This window comes from Cyprinus carpio, chromosome A19 (assembly GCF_018340385.1).
Source record: "Cyprinus carpio isolate SPL01 chromosome A19, ASM1834038v1, whole genome shotgun sequence".
Taxonomy (NCBI): domain Eukaryota; kingdom Metazoa; phylum Chordata; class Actinopteri; order Cypriniformes; family Cyprinidae; genus Cyprinus; species Cyprinus carpio.
The window spans coordinates 23,799,257-23,814,197 of NC_056590.1; the positions used below are offsets into that span (position 1 = coordinate 23,799,257).

General features: G+C 36.2%; 3 protein-coding genes across 7 annotated transcripts in view; 2 read left to right on the top strand and 1 right to left on the bottom strand.

The window, feature by feature from the left end:
* The window catches only part of LOC109075422 (exostosin-1c-like), a 45,923-nt gene extending 42,192 nt beyond the window's left edge, over window positions 1–3,731 (top strand). For all 3 annotated transcript variants that reach the window (XM_042777125.1, XM_042777127.1, XM_042777126.1), the window contains exons 7-12: window positions 578–696; window positions 930–1,025; window positions 1,130–1,216; window positions 1,417–1,577; window positions 1,705–1,876; window positions 3,203–3,731. In XM_042777125.1, coding sequence (XP_042633059.1) covers window positions 578–696; window positions 930–1,025; window positions 1,130–1,216; window positions 1,417–1,577; window positions 1,705–1,876; window positions 3,203–3,388 — 821 coding nt within the window. In that variant the 3' untranslated portion in view covers window positions 3,389–3,731. The remainder of the gene's footprint in view (window positions 1–577; window positions 697–929; window positions 1,026–1,129; window positions 1,217–1,416; window positions 1,578–1,704; window positions 1,877–3,202) is intronic.
* On the bottom strand, window positions 568–10,785 carry LOC109075436 (mediator of RNA polymerase II transcription subunit 30-like). Of its 3 annotated transcripts, XM_042777130.1 has the most exons (6): window positions 10,661–10,785; window positions 7,913–8,146; window positions 7,007–7,165; window positions 5,956–6,045; window positions 5,148–5,248; window positions 568–704 (listed from the first exon to the last, which is right to left on the bottom strand). In XM_042777130.1, the coding sequence occupies exons 1-5, from the start codon at window positions 10,709–10,711 to the stop codon at window positions 5,153–5,155; spliced, it is 630 nt and encodes a 209-aa protein (XP_042633064.1). In that variant the 5' UTR covers window positions 10,712–10,785; the 3' UTR covers window positions 568–704; window positions 5,148–5,152. The 3 variants fall into 3 exon arrangements, with proteins under 3 accessions (XP_042633064.1, XP_018946885.1, XP_018946886.1); XM_019091340.2 differs by lacking the exon at window positions 568–704 and having other exon boundaries at window positions 4,302–5,248; XM_019091341.2 differs by lacking the exons at window positions 568–704; window positions 10,661–10,785 and adding an exon at window positions 8,285–8,467 and having other exon boundaries at window positions 4,305–5,248.
* On the top strand, window positions 8,859–14,833 carry LOC109075431 (neurochondrin-like). The gene is made up of 7 exons (XM_042777123.1): window positions 8,859–8,918; window positions 10,664–10,891; window positions 10,981–12,108; window positions 12,548–12,792; window positions 12,960–13,175; window positions 13,258–13,400; window positions 14,290–14,833. Exons 2-7 carry the CDS (start codon window positions 10,664–10,666, stop codon window positions 14,706–14,708), a joined length of 2,379 nt encoding a protein of 792 aa, XP_042633057.1. The 5' UTR covers window positions 8,859–8,918; the 3' UTR covers window positions 14,709–14,833.
* The last annotated feature ends 108 nt before the right edge of the window (window positions 14,834–14,941 follow it).

Below are 14,941 nucleotides of genomic sequence, written 5' to 3' on the forward strand. Positions count from 1 at the left end.
CAAAAGTAATAGAAGATTTTACTGTAAATAGTATGCATACTGCAAAAATTGAATTAGTAGTTTGGTAGCAGTGTTTGTTATTGATAATTAAAAACTAAAACTATTAAAAATAGGTAATTGAAATTTAAATATAAATATTAGATTTAAAAAATGTAAGAACTGATTAAAAAATTTAATTTTAAGACTGAATGAAAATTAGAAATGTTGCCTTGACAAGTAAATGAAATAAGTTGAAACTGAAATTACTATAACTAAAACTATTTAAAAGTAAAAAGCTTTTTAGAAATGATTTTTTTTTAAATAATGAAAATGAATAAAAAGCACACAACGAAATGACTAAAACTTAAGCAAAACTTTAAATGAAAACTGAAAATATAAAAATAAAACCTAAGTAAAAATATGAATAAATACTATAATAGTATGTAAATAATACTAAAATAACAGTGGTAGTTTGCTATTCTAAATATTGTGCCATTGAGCACTATATAAAGTATAATATCTACAAGTATATACAGTAGTCATATGCATAAGTGCCTCAATGGCAAGGACGCTCACTCTTTTTCCTCGGTTGATGTAGGTATCAGCCCAGGTCAGGAGTTCACTGCTGTAATTCATGCCACCTCACCTCTGGTGTCCCAGTCTCAGCCAATCATGAAGCTCCTTCAAGTCGTCTCCAAGTCAAAATACTGCTCACAGGTACTGCACTGTCAGTGTTTATAAAAACATAGACTAATATCAATCTCAACAAACTTACAGTAGCACCTGTTGCACCACTAAGGAATGAACTTTTGTTCAATGATATCAGTGAAGATCCACATCAGTTAAGTGTTTATATAGTTGGACACTGAGAAAAGCCAACAAGAAGACACATCAACCAGTTTGGTGTGCATGCTGTGATAGTGGGTGCTCTTGTTTGGGTTTCTTGTCAGATCATCATCCTGTGGAACAGTGAGAAGCCGCCCCCTCACCGGAGTAAATGGCCGCCTATGCCAGTGCCCCTTATCATCACAGATGGCAGAAGGAAAGTGAGTATTCAAGTGAGAGAACAGTCAAGTCATGTCTGTGAGCGGTGGCGAGATCTTGTGCTCTCTCACTCAGCTCTTTTCTCTGCCACCTTCTGTGTTCACAGACGAGCAGCCGTTTCCTGCCACATGCAGCGATTGAGACGGAGGCAGTTTTGAGCCTGGATGAAGACACGGTGCTGTTGACCAGCGAAGTATAATATAATACATATAAACTAACATTTATATCTTTTCAATTTTTTTTACGTTTGTTTTTTATCTGATATCTTCTGGTAGATGCCTTAGGTCATAGAAAGAGTCTAAACTAAATTAAATAAATCAGATTACATGTGATTACATTTTGACATCTGACAAGGCTAATTCATGTTTTTCCTCTCTAATCTGACACTTCCAGATCGATTTTGCTTTCCATGTGTGGCGGAGTTTCCCAGACAGGATTGTTGGCTACCCTCCCAGAAGCCATTTCTGGGACCCTGTAAAAAAAGCCTGGGGCTACACCTCTAAATGGACCAACGAGTACTCCATCGTCCTCACCGGAGCGGCGTTTTATCACAGGTAACTGTCTGCAGCTGACATATCCTGACAAGACACTGTGTATGTCTCTCACGCTTCATCAAGCTCTCTAACTTGATCTGCAGAGACAATGCTCTCGATTATGTGTTGATGTCTTTGGGTCTCACAGGTACTACCATCACCTGTTCTCTCACTACCTGCCCTCCTCTCTGCGTGCGCTGGTGGATCGCACCTCTAACTGTGAGGATATCCTGATGAATTTCCTGGTCTCCTCTGTGACAAACCTGCCACCGATTAAAGTAGCACAGAGGAAGCAGTACAAAGAGATGCCCACCTTGCAGGTGAGTCCAAAGACAAAATTTTATACTTACAATTCTACTCATACCCCTTGCAGAACATGCAATATCTTAATAATTTTAACAGAATAAGCAGAATCATAAAATTGTGTGTTATTTTTATTTACTAATGTCCTGAAGAAGCAGTTTCACAAAACAGATGTCTACATATGGTCCACAGGACAAAATATAACAGAATTTGCTCAAATAAGCCAGTTCAAAGGTTTACATACCTTTGAATCTTAAAGGTATAGTTCACCCAAAAATGAAATTTCTGTCATCATGTACTCACCGTCATGTCAGTCCAAACCCAAGATGTTGATTAGTCTTCTAAAGAGAAACTAAGATATTTAAATGAAACCTGACAGGTTTCTGTCCCTCCATTGAAAGTGCAGGTAACCAAAACTTAAAAGATTAAAATCTTTAAAAAGATTCTAAAGACATCATAAAATTAATCAATGATATACATACAAAGCTTTAATGTTTGATTCACTCTATGTATGTGTGTTTCTGTATAAAAAATAAATATAAATTAAATTGGTTAATCATAAAAAGTGACTGAATCTCTTGATAATATTTCATCATGCCTTTAGAACCTTTTTAGATTTTTTAAGTTTTGGTTACATGGACAGCACAGGAACAGAAAATCTCTCAGGTTTATTAAAAATATCTTAATTTGTGTTTTAAAGATTTACTAAAGTTTGGAATGTAAATCATTTTAAATTCTAAATTATTTTTAAATTGTACTTATATTGTCTTTTCCAAAAGAGAAGGGTTTTTTGTTGTTTGTTTTTCGCTAGGTCACTATCACTAGGACCTATTTCTCAATAAGTAACTTTTTCAGAACTCTCCAAGCAGCAGTCTATGTTGTCTAAACTGTAGATCGTTTTCCATTTGTTTGGCACAAAATGCATTTAATGTCTACATCTTTCAAATGACTGTATATAAGGGATCCAACACTTCTTCAGTAATAGTATATTAAAATAAAACATTCCTGTTTTGTAAGGAATTTTATAAAAGAAAACAAACTGCTACCTGTTGTTAGTGTTTTTTAGGTCATTGTTTTATGAGTGATAAAACGTGTGTTTGGGTGACATCATTTGCTAGCATTATGGAAGAATCACTTGATTTGAGACAATTGTAAGTGTTTTGGTAGATTAAGTTCATTTTGGAAGTGAAATTTATTGCTGTGCCAAGCTGAAAGTTGGTAATGATAACTGTGTGAAGTATTGAGAAGTGTGTCCAAGCAATTGTAAAAAAAAAATATATATATATATATATATATATATAATGTGATGTATTTTTAATGTCTTATATCCTGTCCACTCTAAGGGCACTAAGACGGCCCCATGGGTGAACCCTGAGCACTTTACCCAGAGGCAGGAGTGTGTCAGCACCTTTGCAAGCTGGTTTGGTTACATGCCTCTAGTGCACTCTCAGTTTCGCCTGGACCCCGTACTTTTCAAGGACCACGTGTCCGTCCTGCGCAAGAGGTACAAAGACCTGGAGCGCGTCTGAGCCAAGCTGAACATAGTGGCGACGGATCACAAACTGATACTGACGGAGAGACTTCAGCACTGTCTACTGCTGGCTCCTAGCTTGTGGTGGCCAGTTGGTGGACAAGAGGCATTTTTTTTCCCTCTTATGACCAGTTCTCAATTTATGACTGGCAGCTTCATAGATGAGAAAACATCATAGATCTGTCAATCATTCCAACTGCTGTTTGACTGGAGGAGTTTGTAGCGTTAAAGGTGCCTAATGGTGCTGTGGATGTCACTCACATTACAGTGAGTCGACAAGCAACTGACTGATTACATGATGTGGTAATTACATGACCAATAAAATTATTCCAAAATGCAAACTGTGTTTGTGGCTGTATTTGTAAAATTAAGCTTTCATTTTGCTGTTTCAAGCAACTATGCCCAAAAAAGCATTATTTTTCAGACAATTTAAAGCTGAAATAGATTATTAGGATAAAATTTATATTGAAGTATATGGAAAAGTGTATACTTACAGATGCACAAGCAAATGATTCTTATGAGCCAATTGTAATAAATTATTTAAAAATATTCTTGAACTCAGGATTCACCAGTTTGTATCACTCTGACGAATCTCACAGAGCAGTTACTGAATCAACATTTATTTGAAATTGAAATGAAGCTTTGTGCACTTAAAGTTTGTGAAAATTATTGTAATTACTGACTGGTTGTTCATAAGACATGTAGTTCAAAATTTTGTAGTTTTATTATTGGCTGGTTTTAAAGCATACACTACAGTTTAAAAAAGTGTGTTTTTGAAACAAGTCTTAGACTAGCACCAAGGTTCCATTTATTATACAATAAAACCAGTAATAAGAAATGTTATTACGATTTAAAATAACCATTTTATATTTTAATATAGTTTAAAATGTAATTTATTTCTGTGTTGGCACAGCTGTCTAATACGCTGATTTGCTGTTCAAGAAACATTTCTTTTTATCATCAATGTTGAAAACAGTTGTGCTGACTAATATTTTAATGGAAACTGATAAATGTTTTCAGGAATATTTGATAAATAGTCAGTTCAAAATAACAGCATTTATTTGAAATATAAGCTTTTTAACATTATAAATATGTCTAGTTTTAGATGGAATTGTATGTTACATGGCAGAAAATGTCAATTGCTGTTAAGAATTTCTTTTTGTATTTTTTAAAAGAAAAGATGCAAGTTGTTTTTCTTTTTTTTTATTTTGTATAAAGTCTTTAGTTTACAAAACCTATCATTCTACAATTCATTAGCTTCTTTTTAGACGACCCTTGCCCCAGAAGGCAGATTATCAGGAGTGTAATGCAGAGCTCAGGGAAACACACACTCTACCTGAGTACATATTTGCTGAGGAGCAAGAGTGTGAAACACATCACACAGTTCAGCGCACAGAAGACCAAAGTGTAAGCACCGTTATTTACAAAGCTCAGTCCTCAGTGCTCATTTATCATGCCAACAACATGGCTAGCTTACATTATCAACATGGCTTTCACATTATTTCCTGTTTCTGATGCTAATTTGGCACTTTGACGAAGCGGTTATTAATCAGAGCATTGTGATTTACCGCTGTAAATGAGGCAGGACCACAAAGAGCTGCAGAGTCTGATCTCATTTGTCAAGATGAAATATTATGTAGCATTTGCAAGAGTAGTGAATGAAAGGCAGTCTGCCATCCACTGCGATCTGTGTGAGAGTGAGAAGACCGCAGATGAGGGTTCGCAGAAGATGGCCAGATGTTTACTAGGAAGCATACCACTGTCATTTTCGCATCGTGAGCATAGCATTGACGTCCCACAGGAGGTTCCTCATCTGGTCCATTAGCACCTTCATCTCCTGGTTCTTCTGTCTCACTTTCTGTTAAAAAAAATTATATGGAAAGCTCAGTGCACTATTATTACATGCATCTTTTTTTTTTTTAAGAAATTAATACTTTCATTTAGCTAGGATGTATAAAACTGATCAAAAGTGACAATAAAGACATTAATAATGTTAACAAAAATATTTTGTATCAATTATTTCAAAGTAACTAATTTCTGAAATTTCTATTTATCAAACAACCCTGGAAAAATGTATCTGTTTCCACAAAAATATTAGGCAGCACAACTGTTTTCAACATTGATAATAATAAGAAATGTTTCTTGAGCACCAGATCAGCATATTAAAATGATTTCTGAAAGATCATGTGGCACTGAAGACTGGAGTAATGACTCAGCTTTGCCATCATGGGAATGAAATGCATTTTAAATTGTAATAATATTTCTAAATTTTACTTTATTCTAATCAAATAAATGCATCTTAATATATATTTTACTCTACAAATTACAATTTCTTAATTTAAACTCTTTATATTTGCAGATTAGAATAAAAAATTATGATAGCATTAAAAAGACTTTTTCAAAGACAAATCCACATCTGAAAATTATATAAGTCTCTTTAAAGTAAATACCCACCCTCTGCCCATGTTTATAGGGGTGTTTTTTCACCCAGATAAATAAGCATATCTTGTAGGTGTATACTGCAGTGTAATAGTATGTTCAGAGATAATGATGAATGAAACAAACCTCTAGAACCTCCTGTCTCTCCTGAATAACCGCTGGGCTGCACGCCTCCGCTCTCACAGGTGTCGTCTCTTCTCCCACATAAGGAATCAGCTGGAAGGACGAAAGCAAACACATTATTGAAATGATATCTGTACTAATAACTGTCTCCTGGAATTGCATCTTATTTGAATGAATAATAAAAAAGTCTGAGACCAATAATGATTTTTTTTTGTCATTTAATGCTAATTTTAACAGCAAATTTAAAAAAAAATATGCCTTTTATCTCATCTTTCAAACTCAAACTATATTTCCAGGATTATATTACATTTTAAATCCCACTGACTTGATTCACAGATCTTGCAGCATTTGTTGACTGTTCATGCTGCCCTGATGAAAACAAGATTCTTGAAAGAGAAAGTGTAAGTTAAATGTTGCTGCAAGCTTTATAAAAGCTTTTAATATATCCATAAACTCTGTAAGCACACTGTTTATTCAATTTACATAATAAATGCAAGTAACTTTACATGTAAATCTATTTTAGTATTGCAGTCTGACTATATGAGAAGATATGAGACCAAATTGGGTACTTGGTAAGGTGTTCATATTTCCTGCTTAATTTGCTATTGTTTAAGAAAAAAAAAAAAGTTTTAACAGCATTAATTTCATAATGTACAGCACTGTAATGAATTCAATTCAGCATGACATGTAACATTATCATTGTATTATATGGTATCTATCTCACTGATTTACATTACATGCTAACAGAAGTCTAATGGTTTAAACTTTTGCATTTCAAAAAAAATGATTTTTTTCCCCACTATTATTTCATACATCAGACTTTACAGGTTTAAAATATAAATAAAAAAGTCTATTTCCAAATGCATTTAAAATACATTCCTTTACTTTCTATAAAAATGCAGAAGCAAATTTAATACATCTAAAAAATAGTTATTAAATTAATTTCAATTGTGACCTAAGAGGCTAGTCAGAATAAGTGAAATATTTAATAGGAAAAAGGGCAAATGAACAAACAGAAGAGCTATTCTGTGCATCAAACATCGATTAGACTCACCTCAGCTGGAGACTCCTGGAGGTCAGGTGTCAGTTCTGCACAGCGTTCATACAGTAGATGCAGCTTACGGAAGAGCAGTGTCAGCTGACGCAGATGCTCCTGCAGCTTCCCAAAGCGGTCCTGATACGCTGCCTGACTCTGTGTCACACCGTTGGGAAGCTAGAAGAAACACAACCAGATTTACAGTAAGTATATCTGTATATCAGTAAGTATATCTGGTTCCCAAATGCACTAGTCTTATTTTGTTTTTCAACACAGTGCCACAGTGAAATTTATTATGCAGTATTTAGAATTTGCTTCTCAAGCTCTGAAATATTTTATGCATGTCCAAATAAAAACATAGATTTTCTTCCATATGTTTTATATGTTTTATTTCTAATGTTTGGTTACGATTTTAATACATCTTTATGCATAGGAATATAAGACTCATCCACTGTCCACATTTTAACATGTCGAAAAGCTGATACAGTCGCATTATCATGTGTCAGCATGCAGCACAATTCTGCATCTGGTGCAACAAACAAAACTGAGGCGAATAAAGAAGGAATTTTATTCTGTGAGCTTGATTTCCTTAAGACTGGTCTGTTTTTATTGAAACCATGCAGAGCAGTTCAAGTGCTTTTATTCAAATGGAAGAAGTTTTAAGAAATACTACATTTCAATCTCATAAATGTGTTTATTTAGTATTAGAGTATCAGTGTGTTTGAACTGTATTCTTTTTATTTTTTAGAAGCTGCTCTGATAATAAGGGATATTAATTGAATAGACCATTGTTCTATTTCCCCATCCAAAAGCTGAAAAAAAAAAGTACTAATAATGGTATAATTAGATGTCTTGAATAGACCTATTTCATAATGAAGCAGCTAGGAACCCATGTACATTTAAATGGCATGGACGCAAACTCACCTGACAGGCCCGTGTGATCTGGAAGATCTCCATAGTGCGTGTGACGATGTCCTGGACAGTCTCCTGACCGATGCGGCACAGGTAAACGGGAGAGATTTCCCGTAGGGCACCTTGTGGGGGCATCCCAGGCTGCGCGAGGCCAGGAGGTGTGTGTGTCTGCGGCTGCTGCTGCTGCGAAGGGGGCATGACAGGCAAACCTGGACCAAGAGCCTTCTGAGGGAGCGAAGCAGACATCTAAAAACAGAGAGCATTCATTATGTCAGCTAAACACGAAAGTGGGGCTGTGTTTATGGAATAAAAACGATTTATCTGTTTATTTATGAATGGATGAGACTAAAGGGACGGAGCACTGAATTCAGCTCTCAAACTCACTGCACTTATCGGTGTTGCTCCTGGTCCGTAAGTACATTAGTTCTGGTGGATAACAGTAATAATTGCTAAAAAAAAAACGGGACTTCTACACTGGCTCATATTTAAACATTTCAAACAGAAGAGCATTATCCATGAGCCTATGACGTTTCATTATTTCCTGTTTCCTGTGTTACATAGAGGAACCTCTAAATCCAGTCAGGAAAAGCACAACTTTTTTATTAATTAATTAATTTGTTTATGTTTTATATTTTGGGTTATATTAATATTTGTATTATAGTATAATAATAATATAATTACTAATAATATATTGTATTGATTTTATTCATATTCTATTAATAAAATTATATAATTAAAAGTATTCATGTACTATAGTCAGTCATTATTGTGTGTCTTTTTAGTGTTATTTTATTTTATACATTTATTTTAATTAATTTTAGATTTTTGTATTATAAATGTTAATATTTATTTTATAATATAACAAAATATTAATATTTGCACTCGAAGTATTCATGTGCCGAAGACTATTATTTTGAAATCGAGTTCTCTCATTACGTCTCGCGAGTTTTTCCGTCTCCACGTAGCTTCAACGTGTGCGTAAAATAATCCTACTTGGCTCCGGGTTTGTTTGCTACGTATCAGGGTCGTGCACAGACCTTTTGAGGGGCATGTGCTGAAACTGAAAAAGGGCACCCCTCTCCCTTTTTTTTATACCAAGATTATTTAGTAAGCCTGCATAAAAGGAAGAAATTGTCACATCTTCATGACAAATTCAATAACACAAAATAATAGTCTCAAAAGCTTTAGATTTATTCACGATTAATAACAACAATAATAACTAATATTAGATAATTAGATAATATAGATAAACAGGTTTTAGAGTACTGAACTGGAGTAATGATGCTGAAAATTCAGCTTTGATCACAAAAATAAATTACATTTTAAAATATATTCAAACAGAAAACAGTTTACAACAAATTGTAAAAATATTACACAATATTACTGTTTTTGCTGTATTTTGGATCAAATAAATGAAGCCTTGGAATGAATCATGAATTACATTCTGCATGATAAAAATATAAAGAATTTCACAGTGATCTTCTGTAATTTTTTTTAGTTACTACTACATTACTGTAGTAAAAACCACCATGTTTTACTACATTTTATACATGTGAGGACGAGCGGAGAGTATACCATAACATGATTAGCCTAAATGTTAATAAATTAAGTGTATCAGCAATCATAAATCAAAGAAGAAATTTCTTATATATGTTATCTAGGTGACGTGGATCACTCGTCCGCTTTGTGTTAAGTTCCAGTACGAAACAGCGCGGGGGCGCACCTGTTATGCGCGAGTTTGTTATGATTTCAGATGGTTCAAAAATTATATGTTGTTGTATTACTTATCAATATATAGTTTTTGACCAGCGAATGTGTGCAAATGTGAATTTTGTTTTTTTGTCCGTCATTAAAACGGTGACGGCGCCTCAAATTACATTTTCATCTACAGGTTACAAACTGTAGATATGTATCCTAGACGGAGCGCTCAGTTTTTCCTGTGGTAAAATGCATTTGGCCAAAATCGCATTTTATAAAAGATGAAATGCTACTGTATGCACAGGCTATTTAATGTTGGCTATGTATGGCTATGACTAGATGGCAAATGCTAGCATCTCTCTCAGGCGACGTCCCACATGTCTCAGTCAGTGAGTCAGTCAGACATCAAATAAATAAAATATGAGCCTTTTATAGACATAGTGTTTAGTAGTACTTATTCAAACAACAAGATGTTTCGCAAAACTTTGTTCAGCTCAGCTGTTGTCTACTGTGCGGCTGCTGTGGAACTTCAGTCATTGACTCTAGAGGGGGCGGAGGTATCAGCTTACTGACAGCTTGAGGATCGAGATAAGATTTACACAAGCTCGTTTTAAGAACTTTCATTGCTAAATATTTGTAAACAGACAACAGTAAAGGGTGACCATAGCATTGATAAAAAAAAAAAAACACCAAAAAAGGGCACTTCAGAGTTAAGGGCAAAAAGGGCATGTGCTTTAAAATGTTTCGATCCACATCTGTTCACTAACCATTCTAAAGTAATTCATATATATTTAGCATGCTTTAAATTCAACTCTTAAATTTTAATTTCTATTTAAAACTCTTAGTTTTATATTTTGCCAAATCATTAACTAAAATCAAAATACAACTAAAAAGAATACGACATTAACATACCTTTACATCTCCATTCCTGAATCTGACACACTGAAGCACAATTAAAAACATTTTTCAGTCCAGAAGCACAATATATCACCAGGCATTATATCATGTATACATTCGTATTAGTATCTGAAGCAGTTAACACAACTTCTAATGCATGAATACCTGATGGTTGTTCACAGTTTGGCCCAGAAGATGGCAGAGAATGGATGTCATCTCAACCCAGAGGAAGTCTATGCTCCACAGCGTCCAGCCAGTACAGAGCCAAATGCAGCAGAAGGGTGCAGTTCTGACCCCAGTGGTCTGTCTCCGTCTCAGAGAGAGGTTCTGGAGCGCTGCCTACATGCTCTCAATCACGCCAAGAATGACAGCCATATTTTAGCAGCCCTTCTCTTGGTAAACAACAACAGCAACAACTTATCCTCCTCATCTAAATTATACCGAAAACATATATTGTATTGCTCATTGTTATCTCTTGCGTTTAGATCACAAGGTTGTGTCCAGCAGGACAGTTGGATACCGGGACTCTCCATCAGATTTTTGAAGCGGTAGGCTTTAATCTGCCTGCACGCCTTCTGGTTACAGCATTTCGGGGTGGCGACAGCTCCAGGTTGCCCCCGGAGGAGTTGATTTCTCTGGGCACTGCTCTGCTGGCTGCTCTCAGCACAGACGCAAGCATGGTTGCTCATCCACAACTTCTCAGCACAGTCCCTCTGATCCTGAGCATACTGGAGAACGGACCCAACCGGACAGATAAACAAACACAAACACTTGGGAATAAAGCCCAGAGCAGCCCTGGATCTCAAACTGAAAGTGCCACAGATTCCCAGACCTCTTCTAGTATGTCTACCTTGGATGAGGCTTTGGCTTGTGACTGCTATCAGGTTCTAAATGCTGTATGTGCTTTACCACAAGGCCCCGAGCAGCTTCTTACCCGCGGTGCAGTTTTGGCTCTATGTAGAGCCGTATTCAAAAAACAAACTCTCAGCCATGAAAAAGGGCTTCCACTGTTGGGACACCTGTTGTCATCTAGCATAAGACCACGGGCTTGGGCTAGACACTCGTCCGATCTTCTCTCGCTGTTGGGAACCATCTCGCAAAACTTCTGCCGAGCTTCAGATCTTGACAGATTAGAGATGTGCTCTCAAATACCGCCGTTTCTTCCTCCACCCGGGGTCGAGTCAGAAAGCCAGGAGCTTAAGGAGATTGTGGGTAATCTATGGGCTTCGCTGCGGCCTTTGATTCAGGGCAAGCTCGGTCAAGAGCATTTAGGCTTGGTTTTGGTGGTATCTGCCTGCCTTCTGGACCTGTATGGATGGGAGTCCACAGGACCTCCTAAATTCTGTTGCTTGCTGGTGAACCGGGCTTGTGTGGAGGTGAGAATGGGTCTAGAAGAGCCGCCGGGTACAGAAATCTCCCCCCAGCTGCAGCACACGCTCACTGCCTGCTATCGCATCATGGAGGCGGCAATGGAACAAGCCTGTAGCCAGGGGGCGGTTTCAAACCCTGCCCAGATGCAGACAGCTATCACTGGCCTGAGTCTTCAGCAGAGCAGACAGGTCCTTGGAGCTCTGGAGGAGGCCTTCTCCGCTGAAATTTACTATCTAAAACATGTGAGAATTTTTGAAGAAGTCTCTTATGCTCATCAAAGCTGCATTTATTTGACCAAAAATACAATAAAAACAGGAATATTGTGAAATATTATTACAATTTAAAATGACTACTTTTCTATCAGTATATTTTAAAATGTTATTCCTGTGATGGCAAATCTGAATTTTCAGCAACTATTACTTCAGTCTTCTAGTGTCACCTGATCCTTTAAAAATCATTCTAATATGCTGAATTGGTGATAATGAAACAGTATTTATTTGAAATAGATAGAGAAATAATTTGATCAGTTGAATGCATCCTTGCTGAATAAAAGTATCTGAACTGACCCTATACTTATGAACAAAAGTGAATGTATTGTTAGAAGTCTATTTGGAGAACTTTAATTAAAAGATAAAATACTAAGAATACTTATAAGTTGTTAATCATTGTTTCTCCATTTAGTTGGCGCAGACCAGCTATGATGACCCGTTTTTGTTCGCCACTTTCCGCTCCCTCTGTGCTTGGCTTGCTGAAGAAACCTCATGTCTGAAAGAAGATGTCATTGACCTCTTGCCTTTTCTCATCGGCTATGCTAAAAGTCACTACAAGGGAGGGGGAGAAAGCAAGGGACTTGCTGATTGGATGTTAAAGATGTCCATCAGCAACAATTCAAAAGATGGGACCTGGAACAGAGAAGCTGCTCTTAGGTAAGTCATTATTATGCCTTTTTTAATTGAAGGTTCCCACAGTCCTGGAAAGGTCATGGAAATGTCTAAAATAAAATCTGCAAAGTATTTGTATTTGTAGATTTTATTAATTTTTTCAGATCTTATGCTGTCTTTTTAAGTGTATATATGTTCCTGCTCTTTCTTAGATATCTTCTTCCAGCCCTGTGCCACCTCTCCGCTGAAGCCGGGCCGAGGCGGGTTCTTCTCTCGCTGGATACTCCAGCAATGCTTGTAGATTTTCTGAGTAAAGGTTGGGCATCATTGAGAGGTCAGAGTGGTAAAACGGTGACCCGAGACCCCAGTCTGGAAACGGCGTGTTCGGCTTTACTCAACTTTGCCATCACAGAGCCAGAACGAGTCAGGTACACACAGATCCGAACTCACACATGGCTAAAGTTATTCCTTAACTGTAAATTGATGCACTGCTCCATTGCGCTCTCTCAGGAATGATCCTTGTTTCATTGCTCTGGAGACCATGCTGAGCGAAGCACTGCCTGCTCTTCTCCATAAGCCACGCCTCTTGGTCTTAGCAGCAAACTGTTGCACTTTGGGTCTCATGATTGCCAGACTGAAGTCAACTACCACAGGTACTACTGGCTTGAAATGATACAAATTGGTTAGTAGGACATACTATTTTATAGGATGTGTATCTTAGCAATTATGAATTTTATAAAAAAACTAAAAAGTTAAAGAAAAGAAATGCTTGGCGGGGTTATTACATATCTAAACTAAACCTTAACCATTTAAAAAAAAAAAAAACATTTTCATTACTTGAATAAAATAATCATTTACTGAAATAAAAGAAAACAAGGCAACATTTCTTATTAATTTAGTTTAAGTAATAAATAAAAACTATTACAAAAAAGAAACTAATAAAAATGTCAAAAACAAATATTTCTAACCACAATTAAAATAATTCAAAATTCAGTCCAATTCAAAATTTTAACAAAAGCTATAATTGTATATCAGTGATAGTAAAATAACACTGGTGACATCACTGAATAGGAAAGAGTTTTCAGAGGAAGAGCAAGAAATTACTTTGATGAAAGATTTTAAATATAACAGTTTTTGTCTTAGGAATAATGTTCACTGATATGGATATTAAAATTCTATCCTACTTTGTCTAAATAAATTAAAAGCAAAAAACTAAAATAAATTGTTTTAAATAATATAAGATTCAATTTGAACAGTTTTACTAAATTATTAATGTTTTGAAAAAGTAACTTTAAAGGGATAGTTCACCTAAAAATGAAAATAGTCACCCTTATGTGACCTATTTTGTCAGAATGAATGATGTAGAAGAATGCTGGTGCTCAAAATATGGCTACCAGCAACTGTTTGGTTGGACAGAATTTTCAGGGATAACTATCCCTTTAATTGAACATTAGATGACAGCAAATGCAATCTAAATGTAAAAATACTGAATATGTTTATTGTTGCTGGCTGCTTAATAATGGGTGTCTTGAATCTTTGCAGACCCTGTAGAACTTGGCCAGCGGCGTTTCTTCTCCTCAGTTCTGTCTTTTCTCCTGAGTGCTGTGCAGTCCGGACAGGCTTCTAAACCGGCACGGATCAGCGCTCTCTGGGAGGAACACTGGGAGGAGGCTGGAGAGCTCTGGAGGCTCAGTTTGCAGGCTTTGGGTGGCTGTGTTCGAGCTCAGCCCTGGATAACCACCCTGATCAGAGATGAAGGATGGCTGCAGAACATCTTCACTCTGCTAGGATCCAGTGGTCGTCTTCCAGACCAACCTTCACAGGATGCTCTAGAGGAAGTCATATGTGCCATTGCCAAGCAATGCCCAGTGTGTCGAAAGGACATTAGTGAGCTGGTCAAGAGTGTAAGCTGTGGATCTCTTCAGGGTTTGCCAAAGCTTAGCACAATATTGGTGGAGTAGATTTTGTAAAATACATATATTACAGACAAAGCACTTAATTTATTGTCATATTTGTCTGTTTGACATATTGAATATGCAAAAGGATATGTAATAAATACACTCTATGGCAAAAGTATAAACCAGAATGTTTTGAATTAGTTTATTGTTGTTTTATGTGTGAAGTCTGATTCTCAAGAAGCACATTCTGATAAGATGTGTTGACATTCATTTATTTGGCAGGTGCATTTATTTAA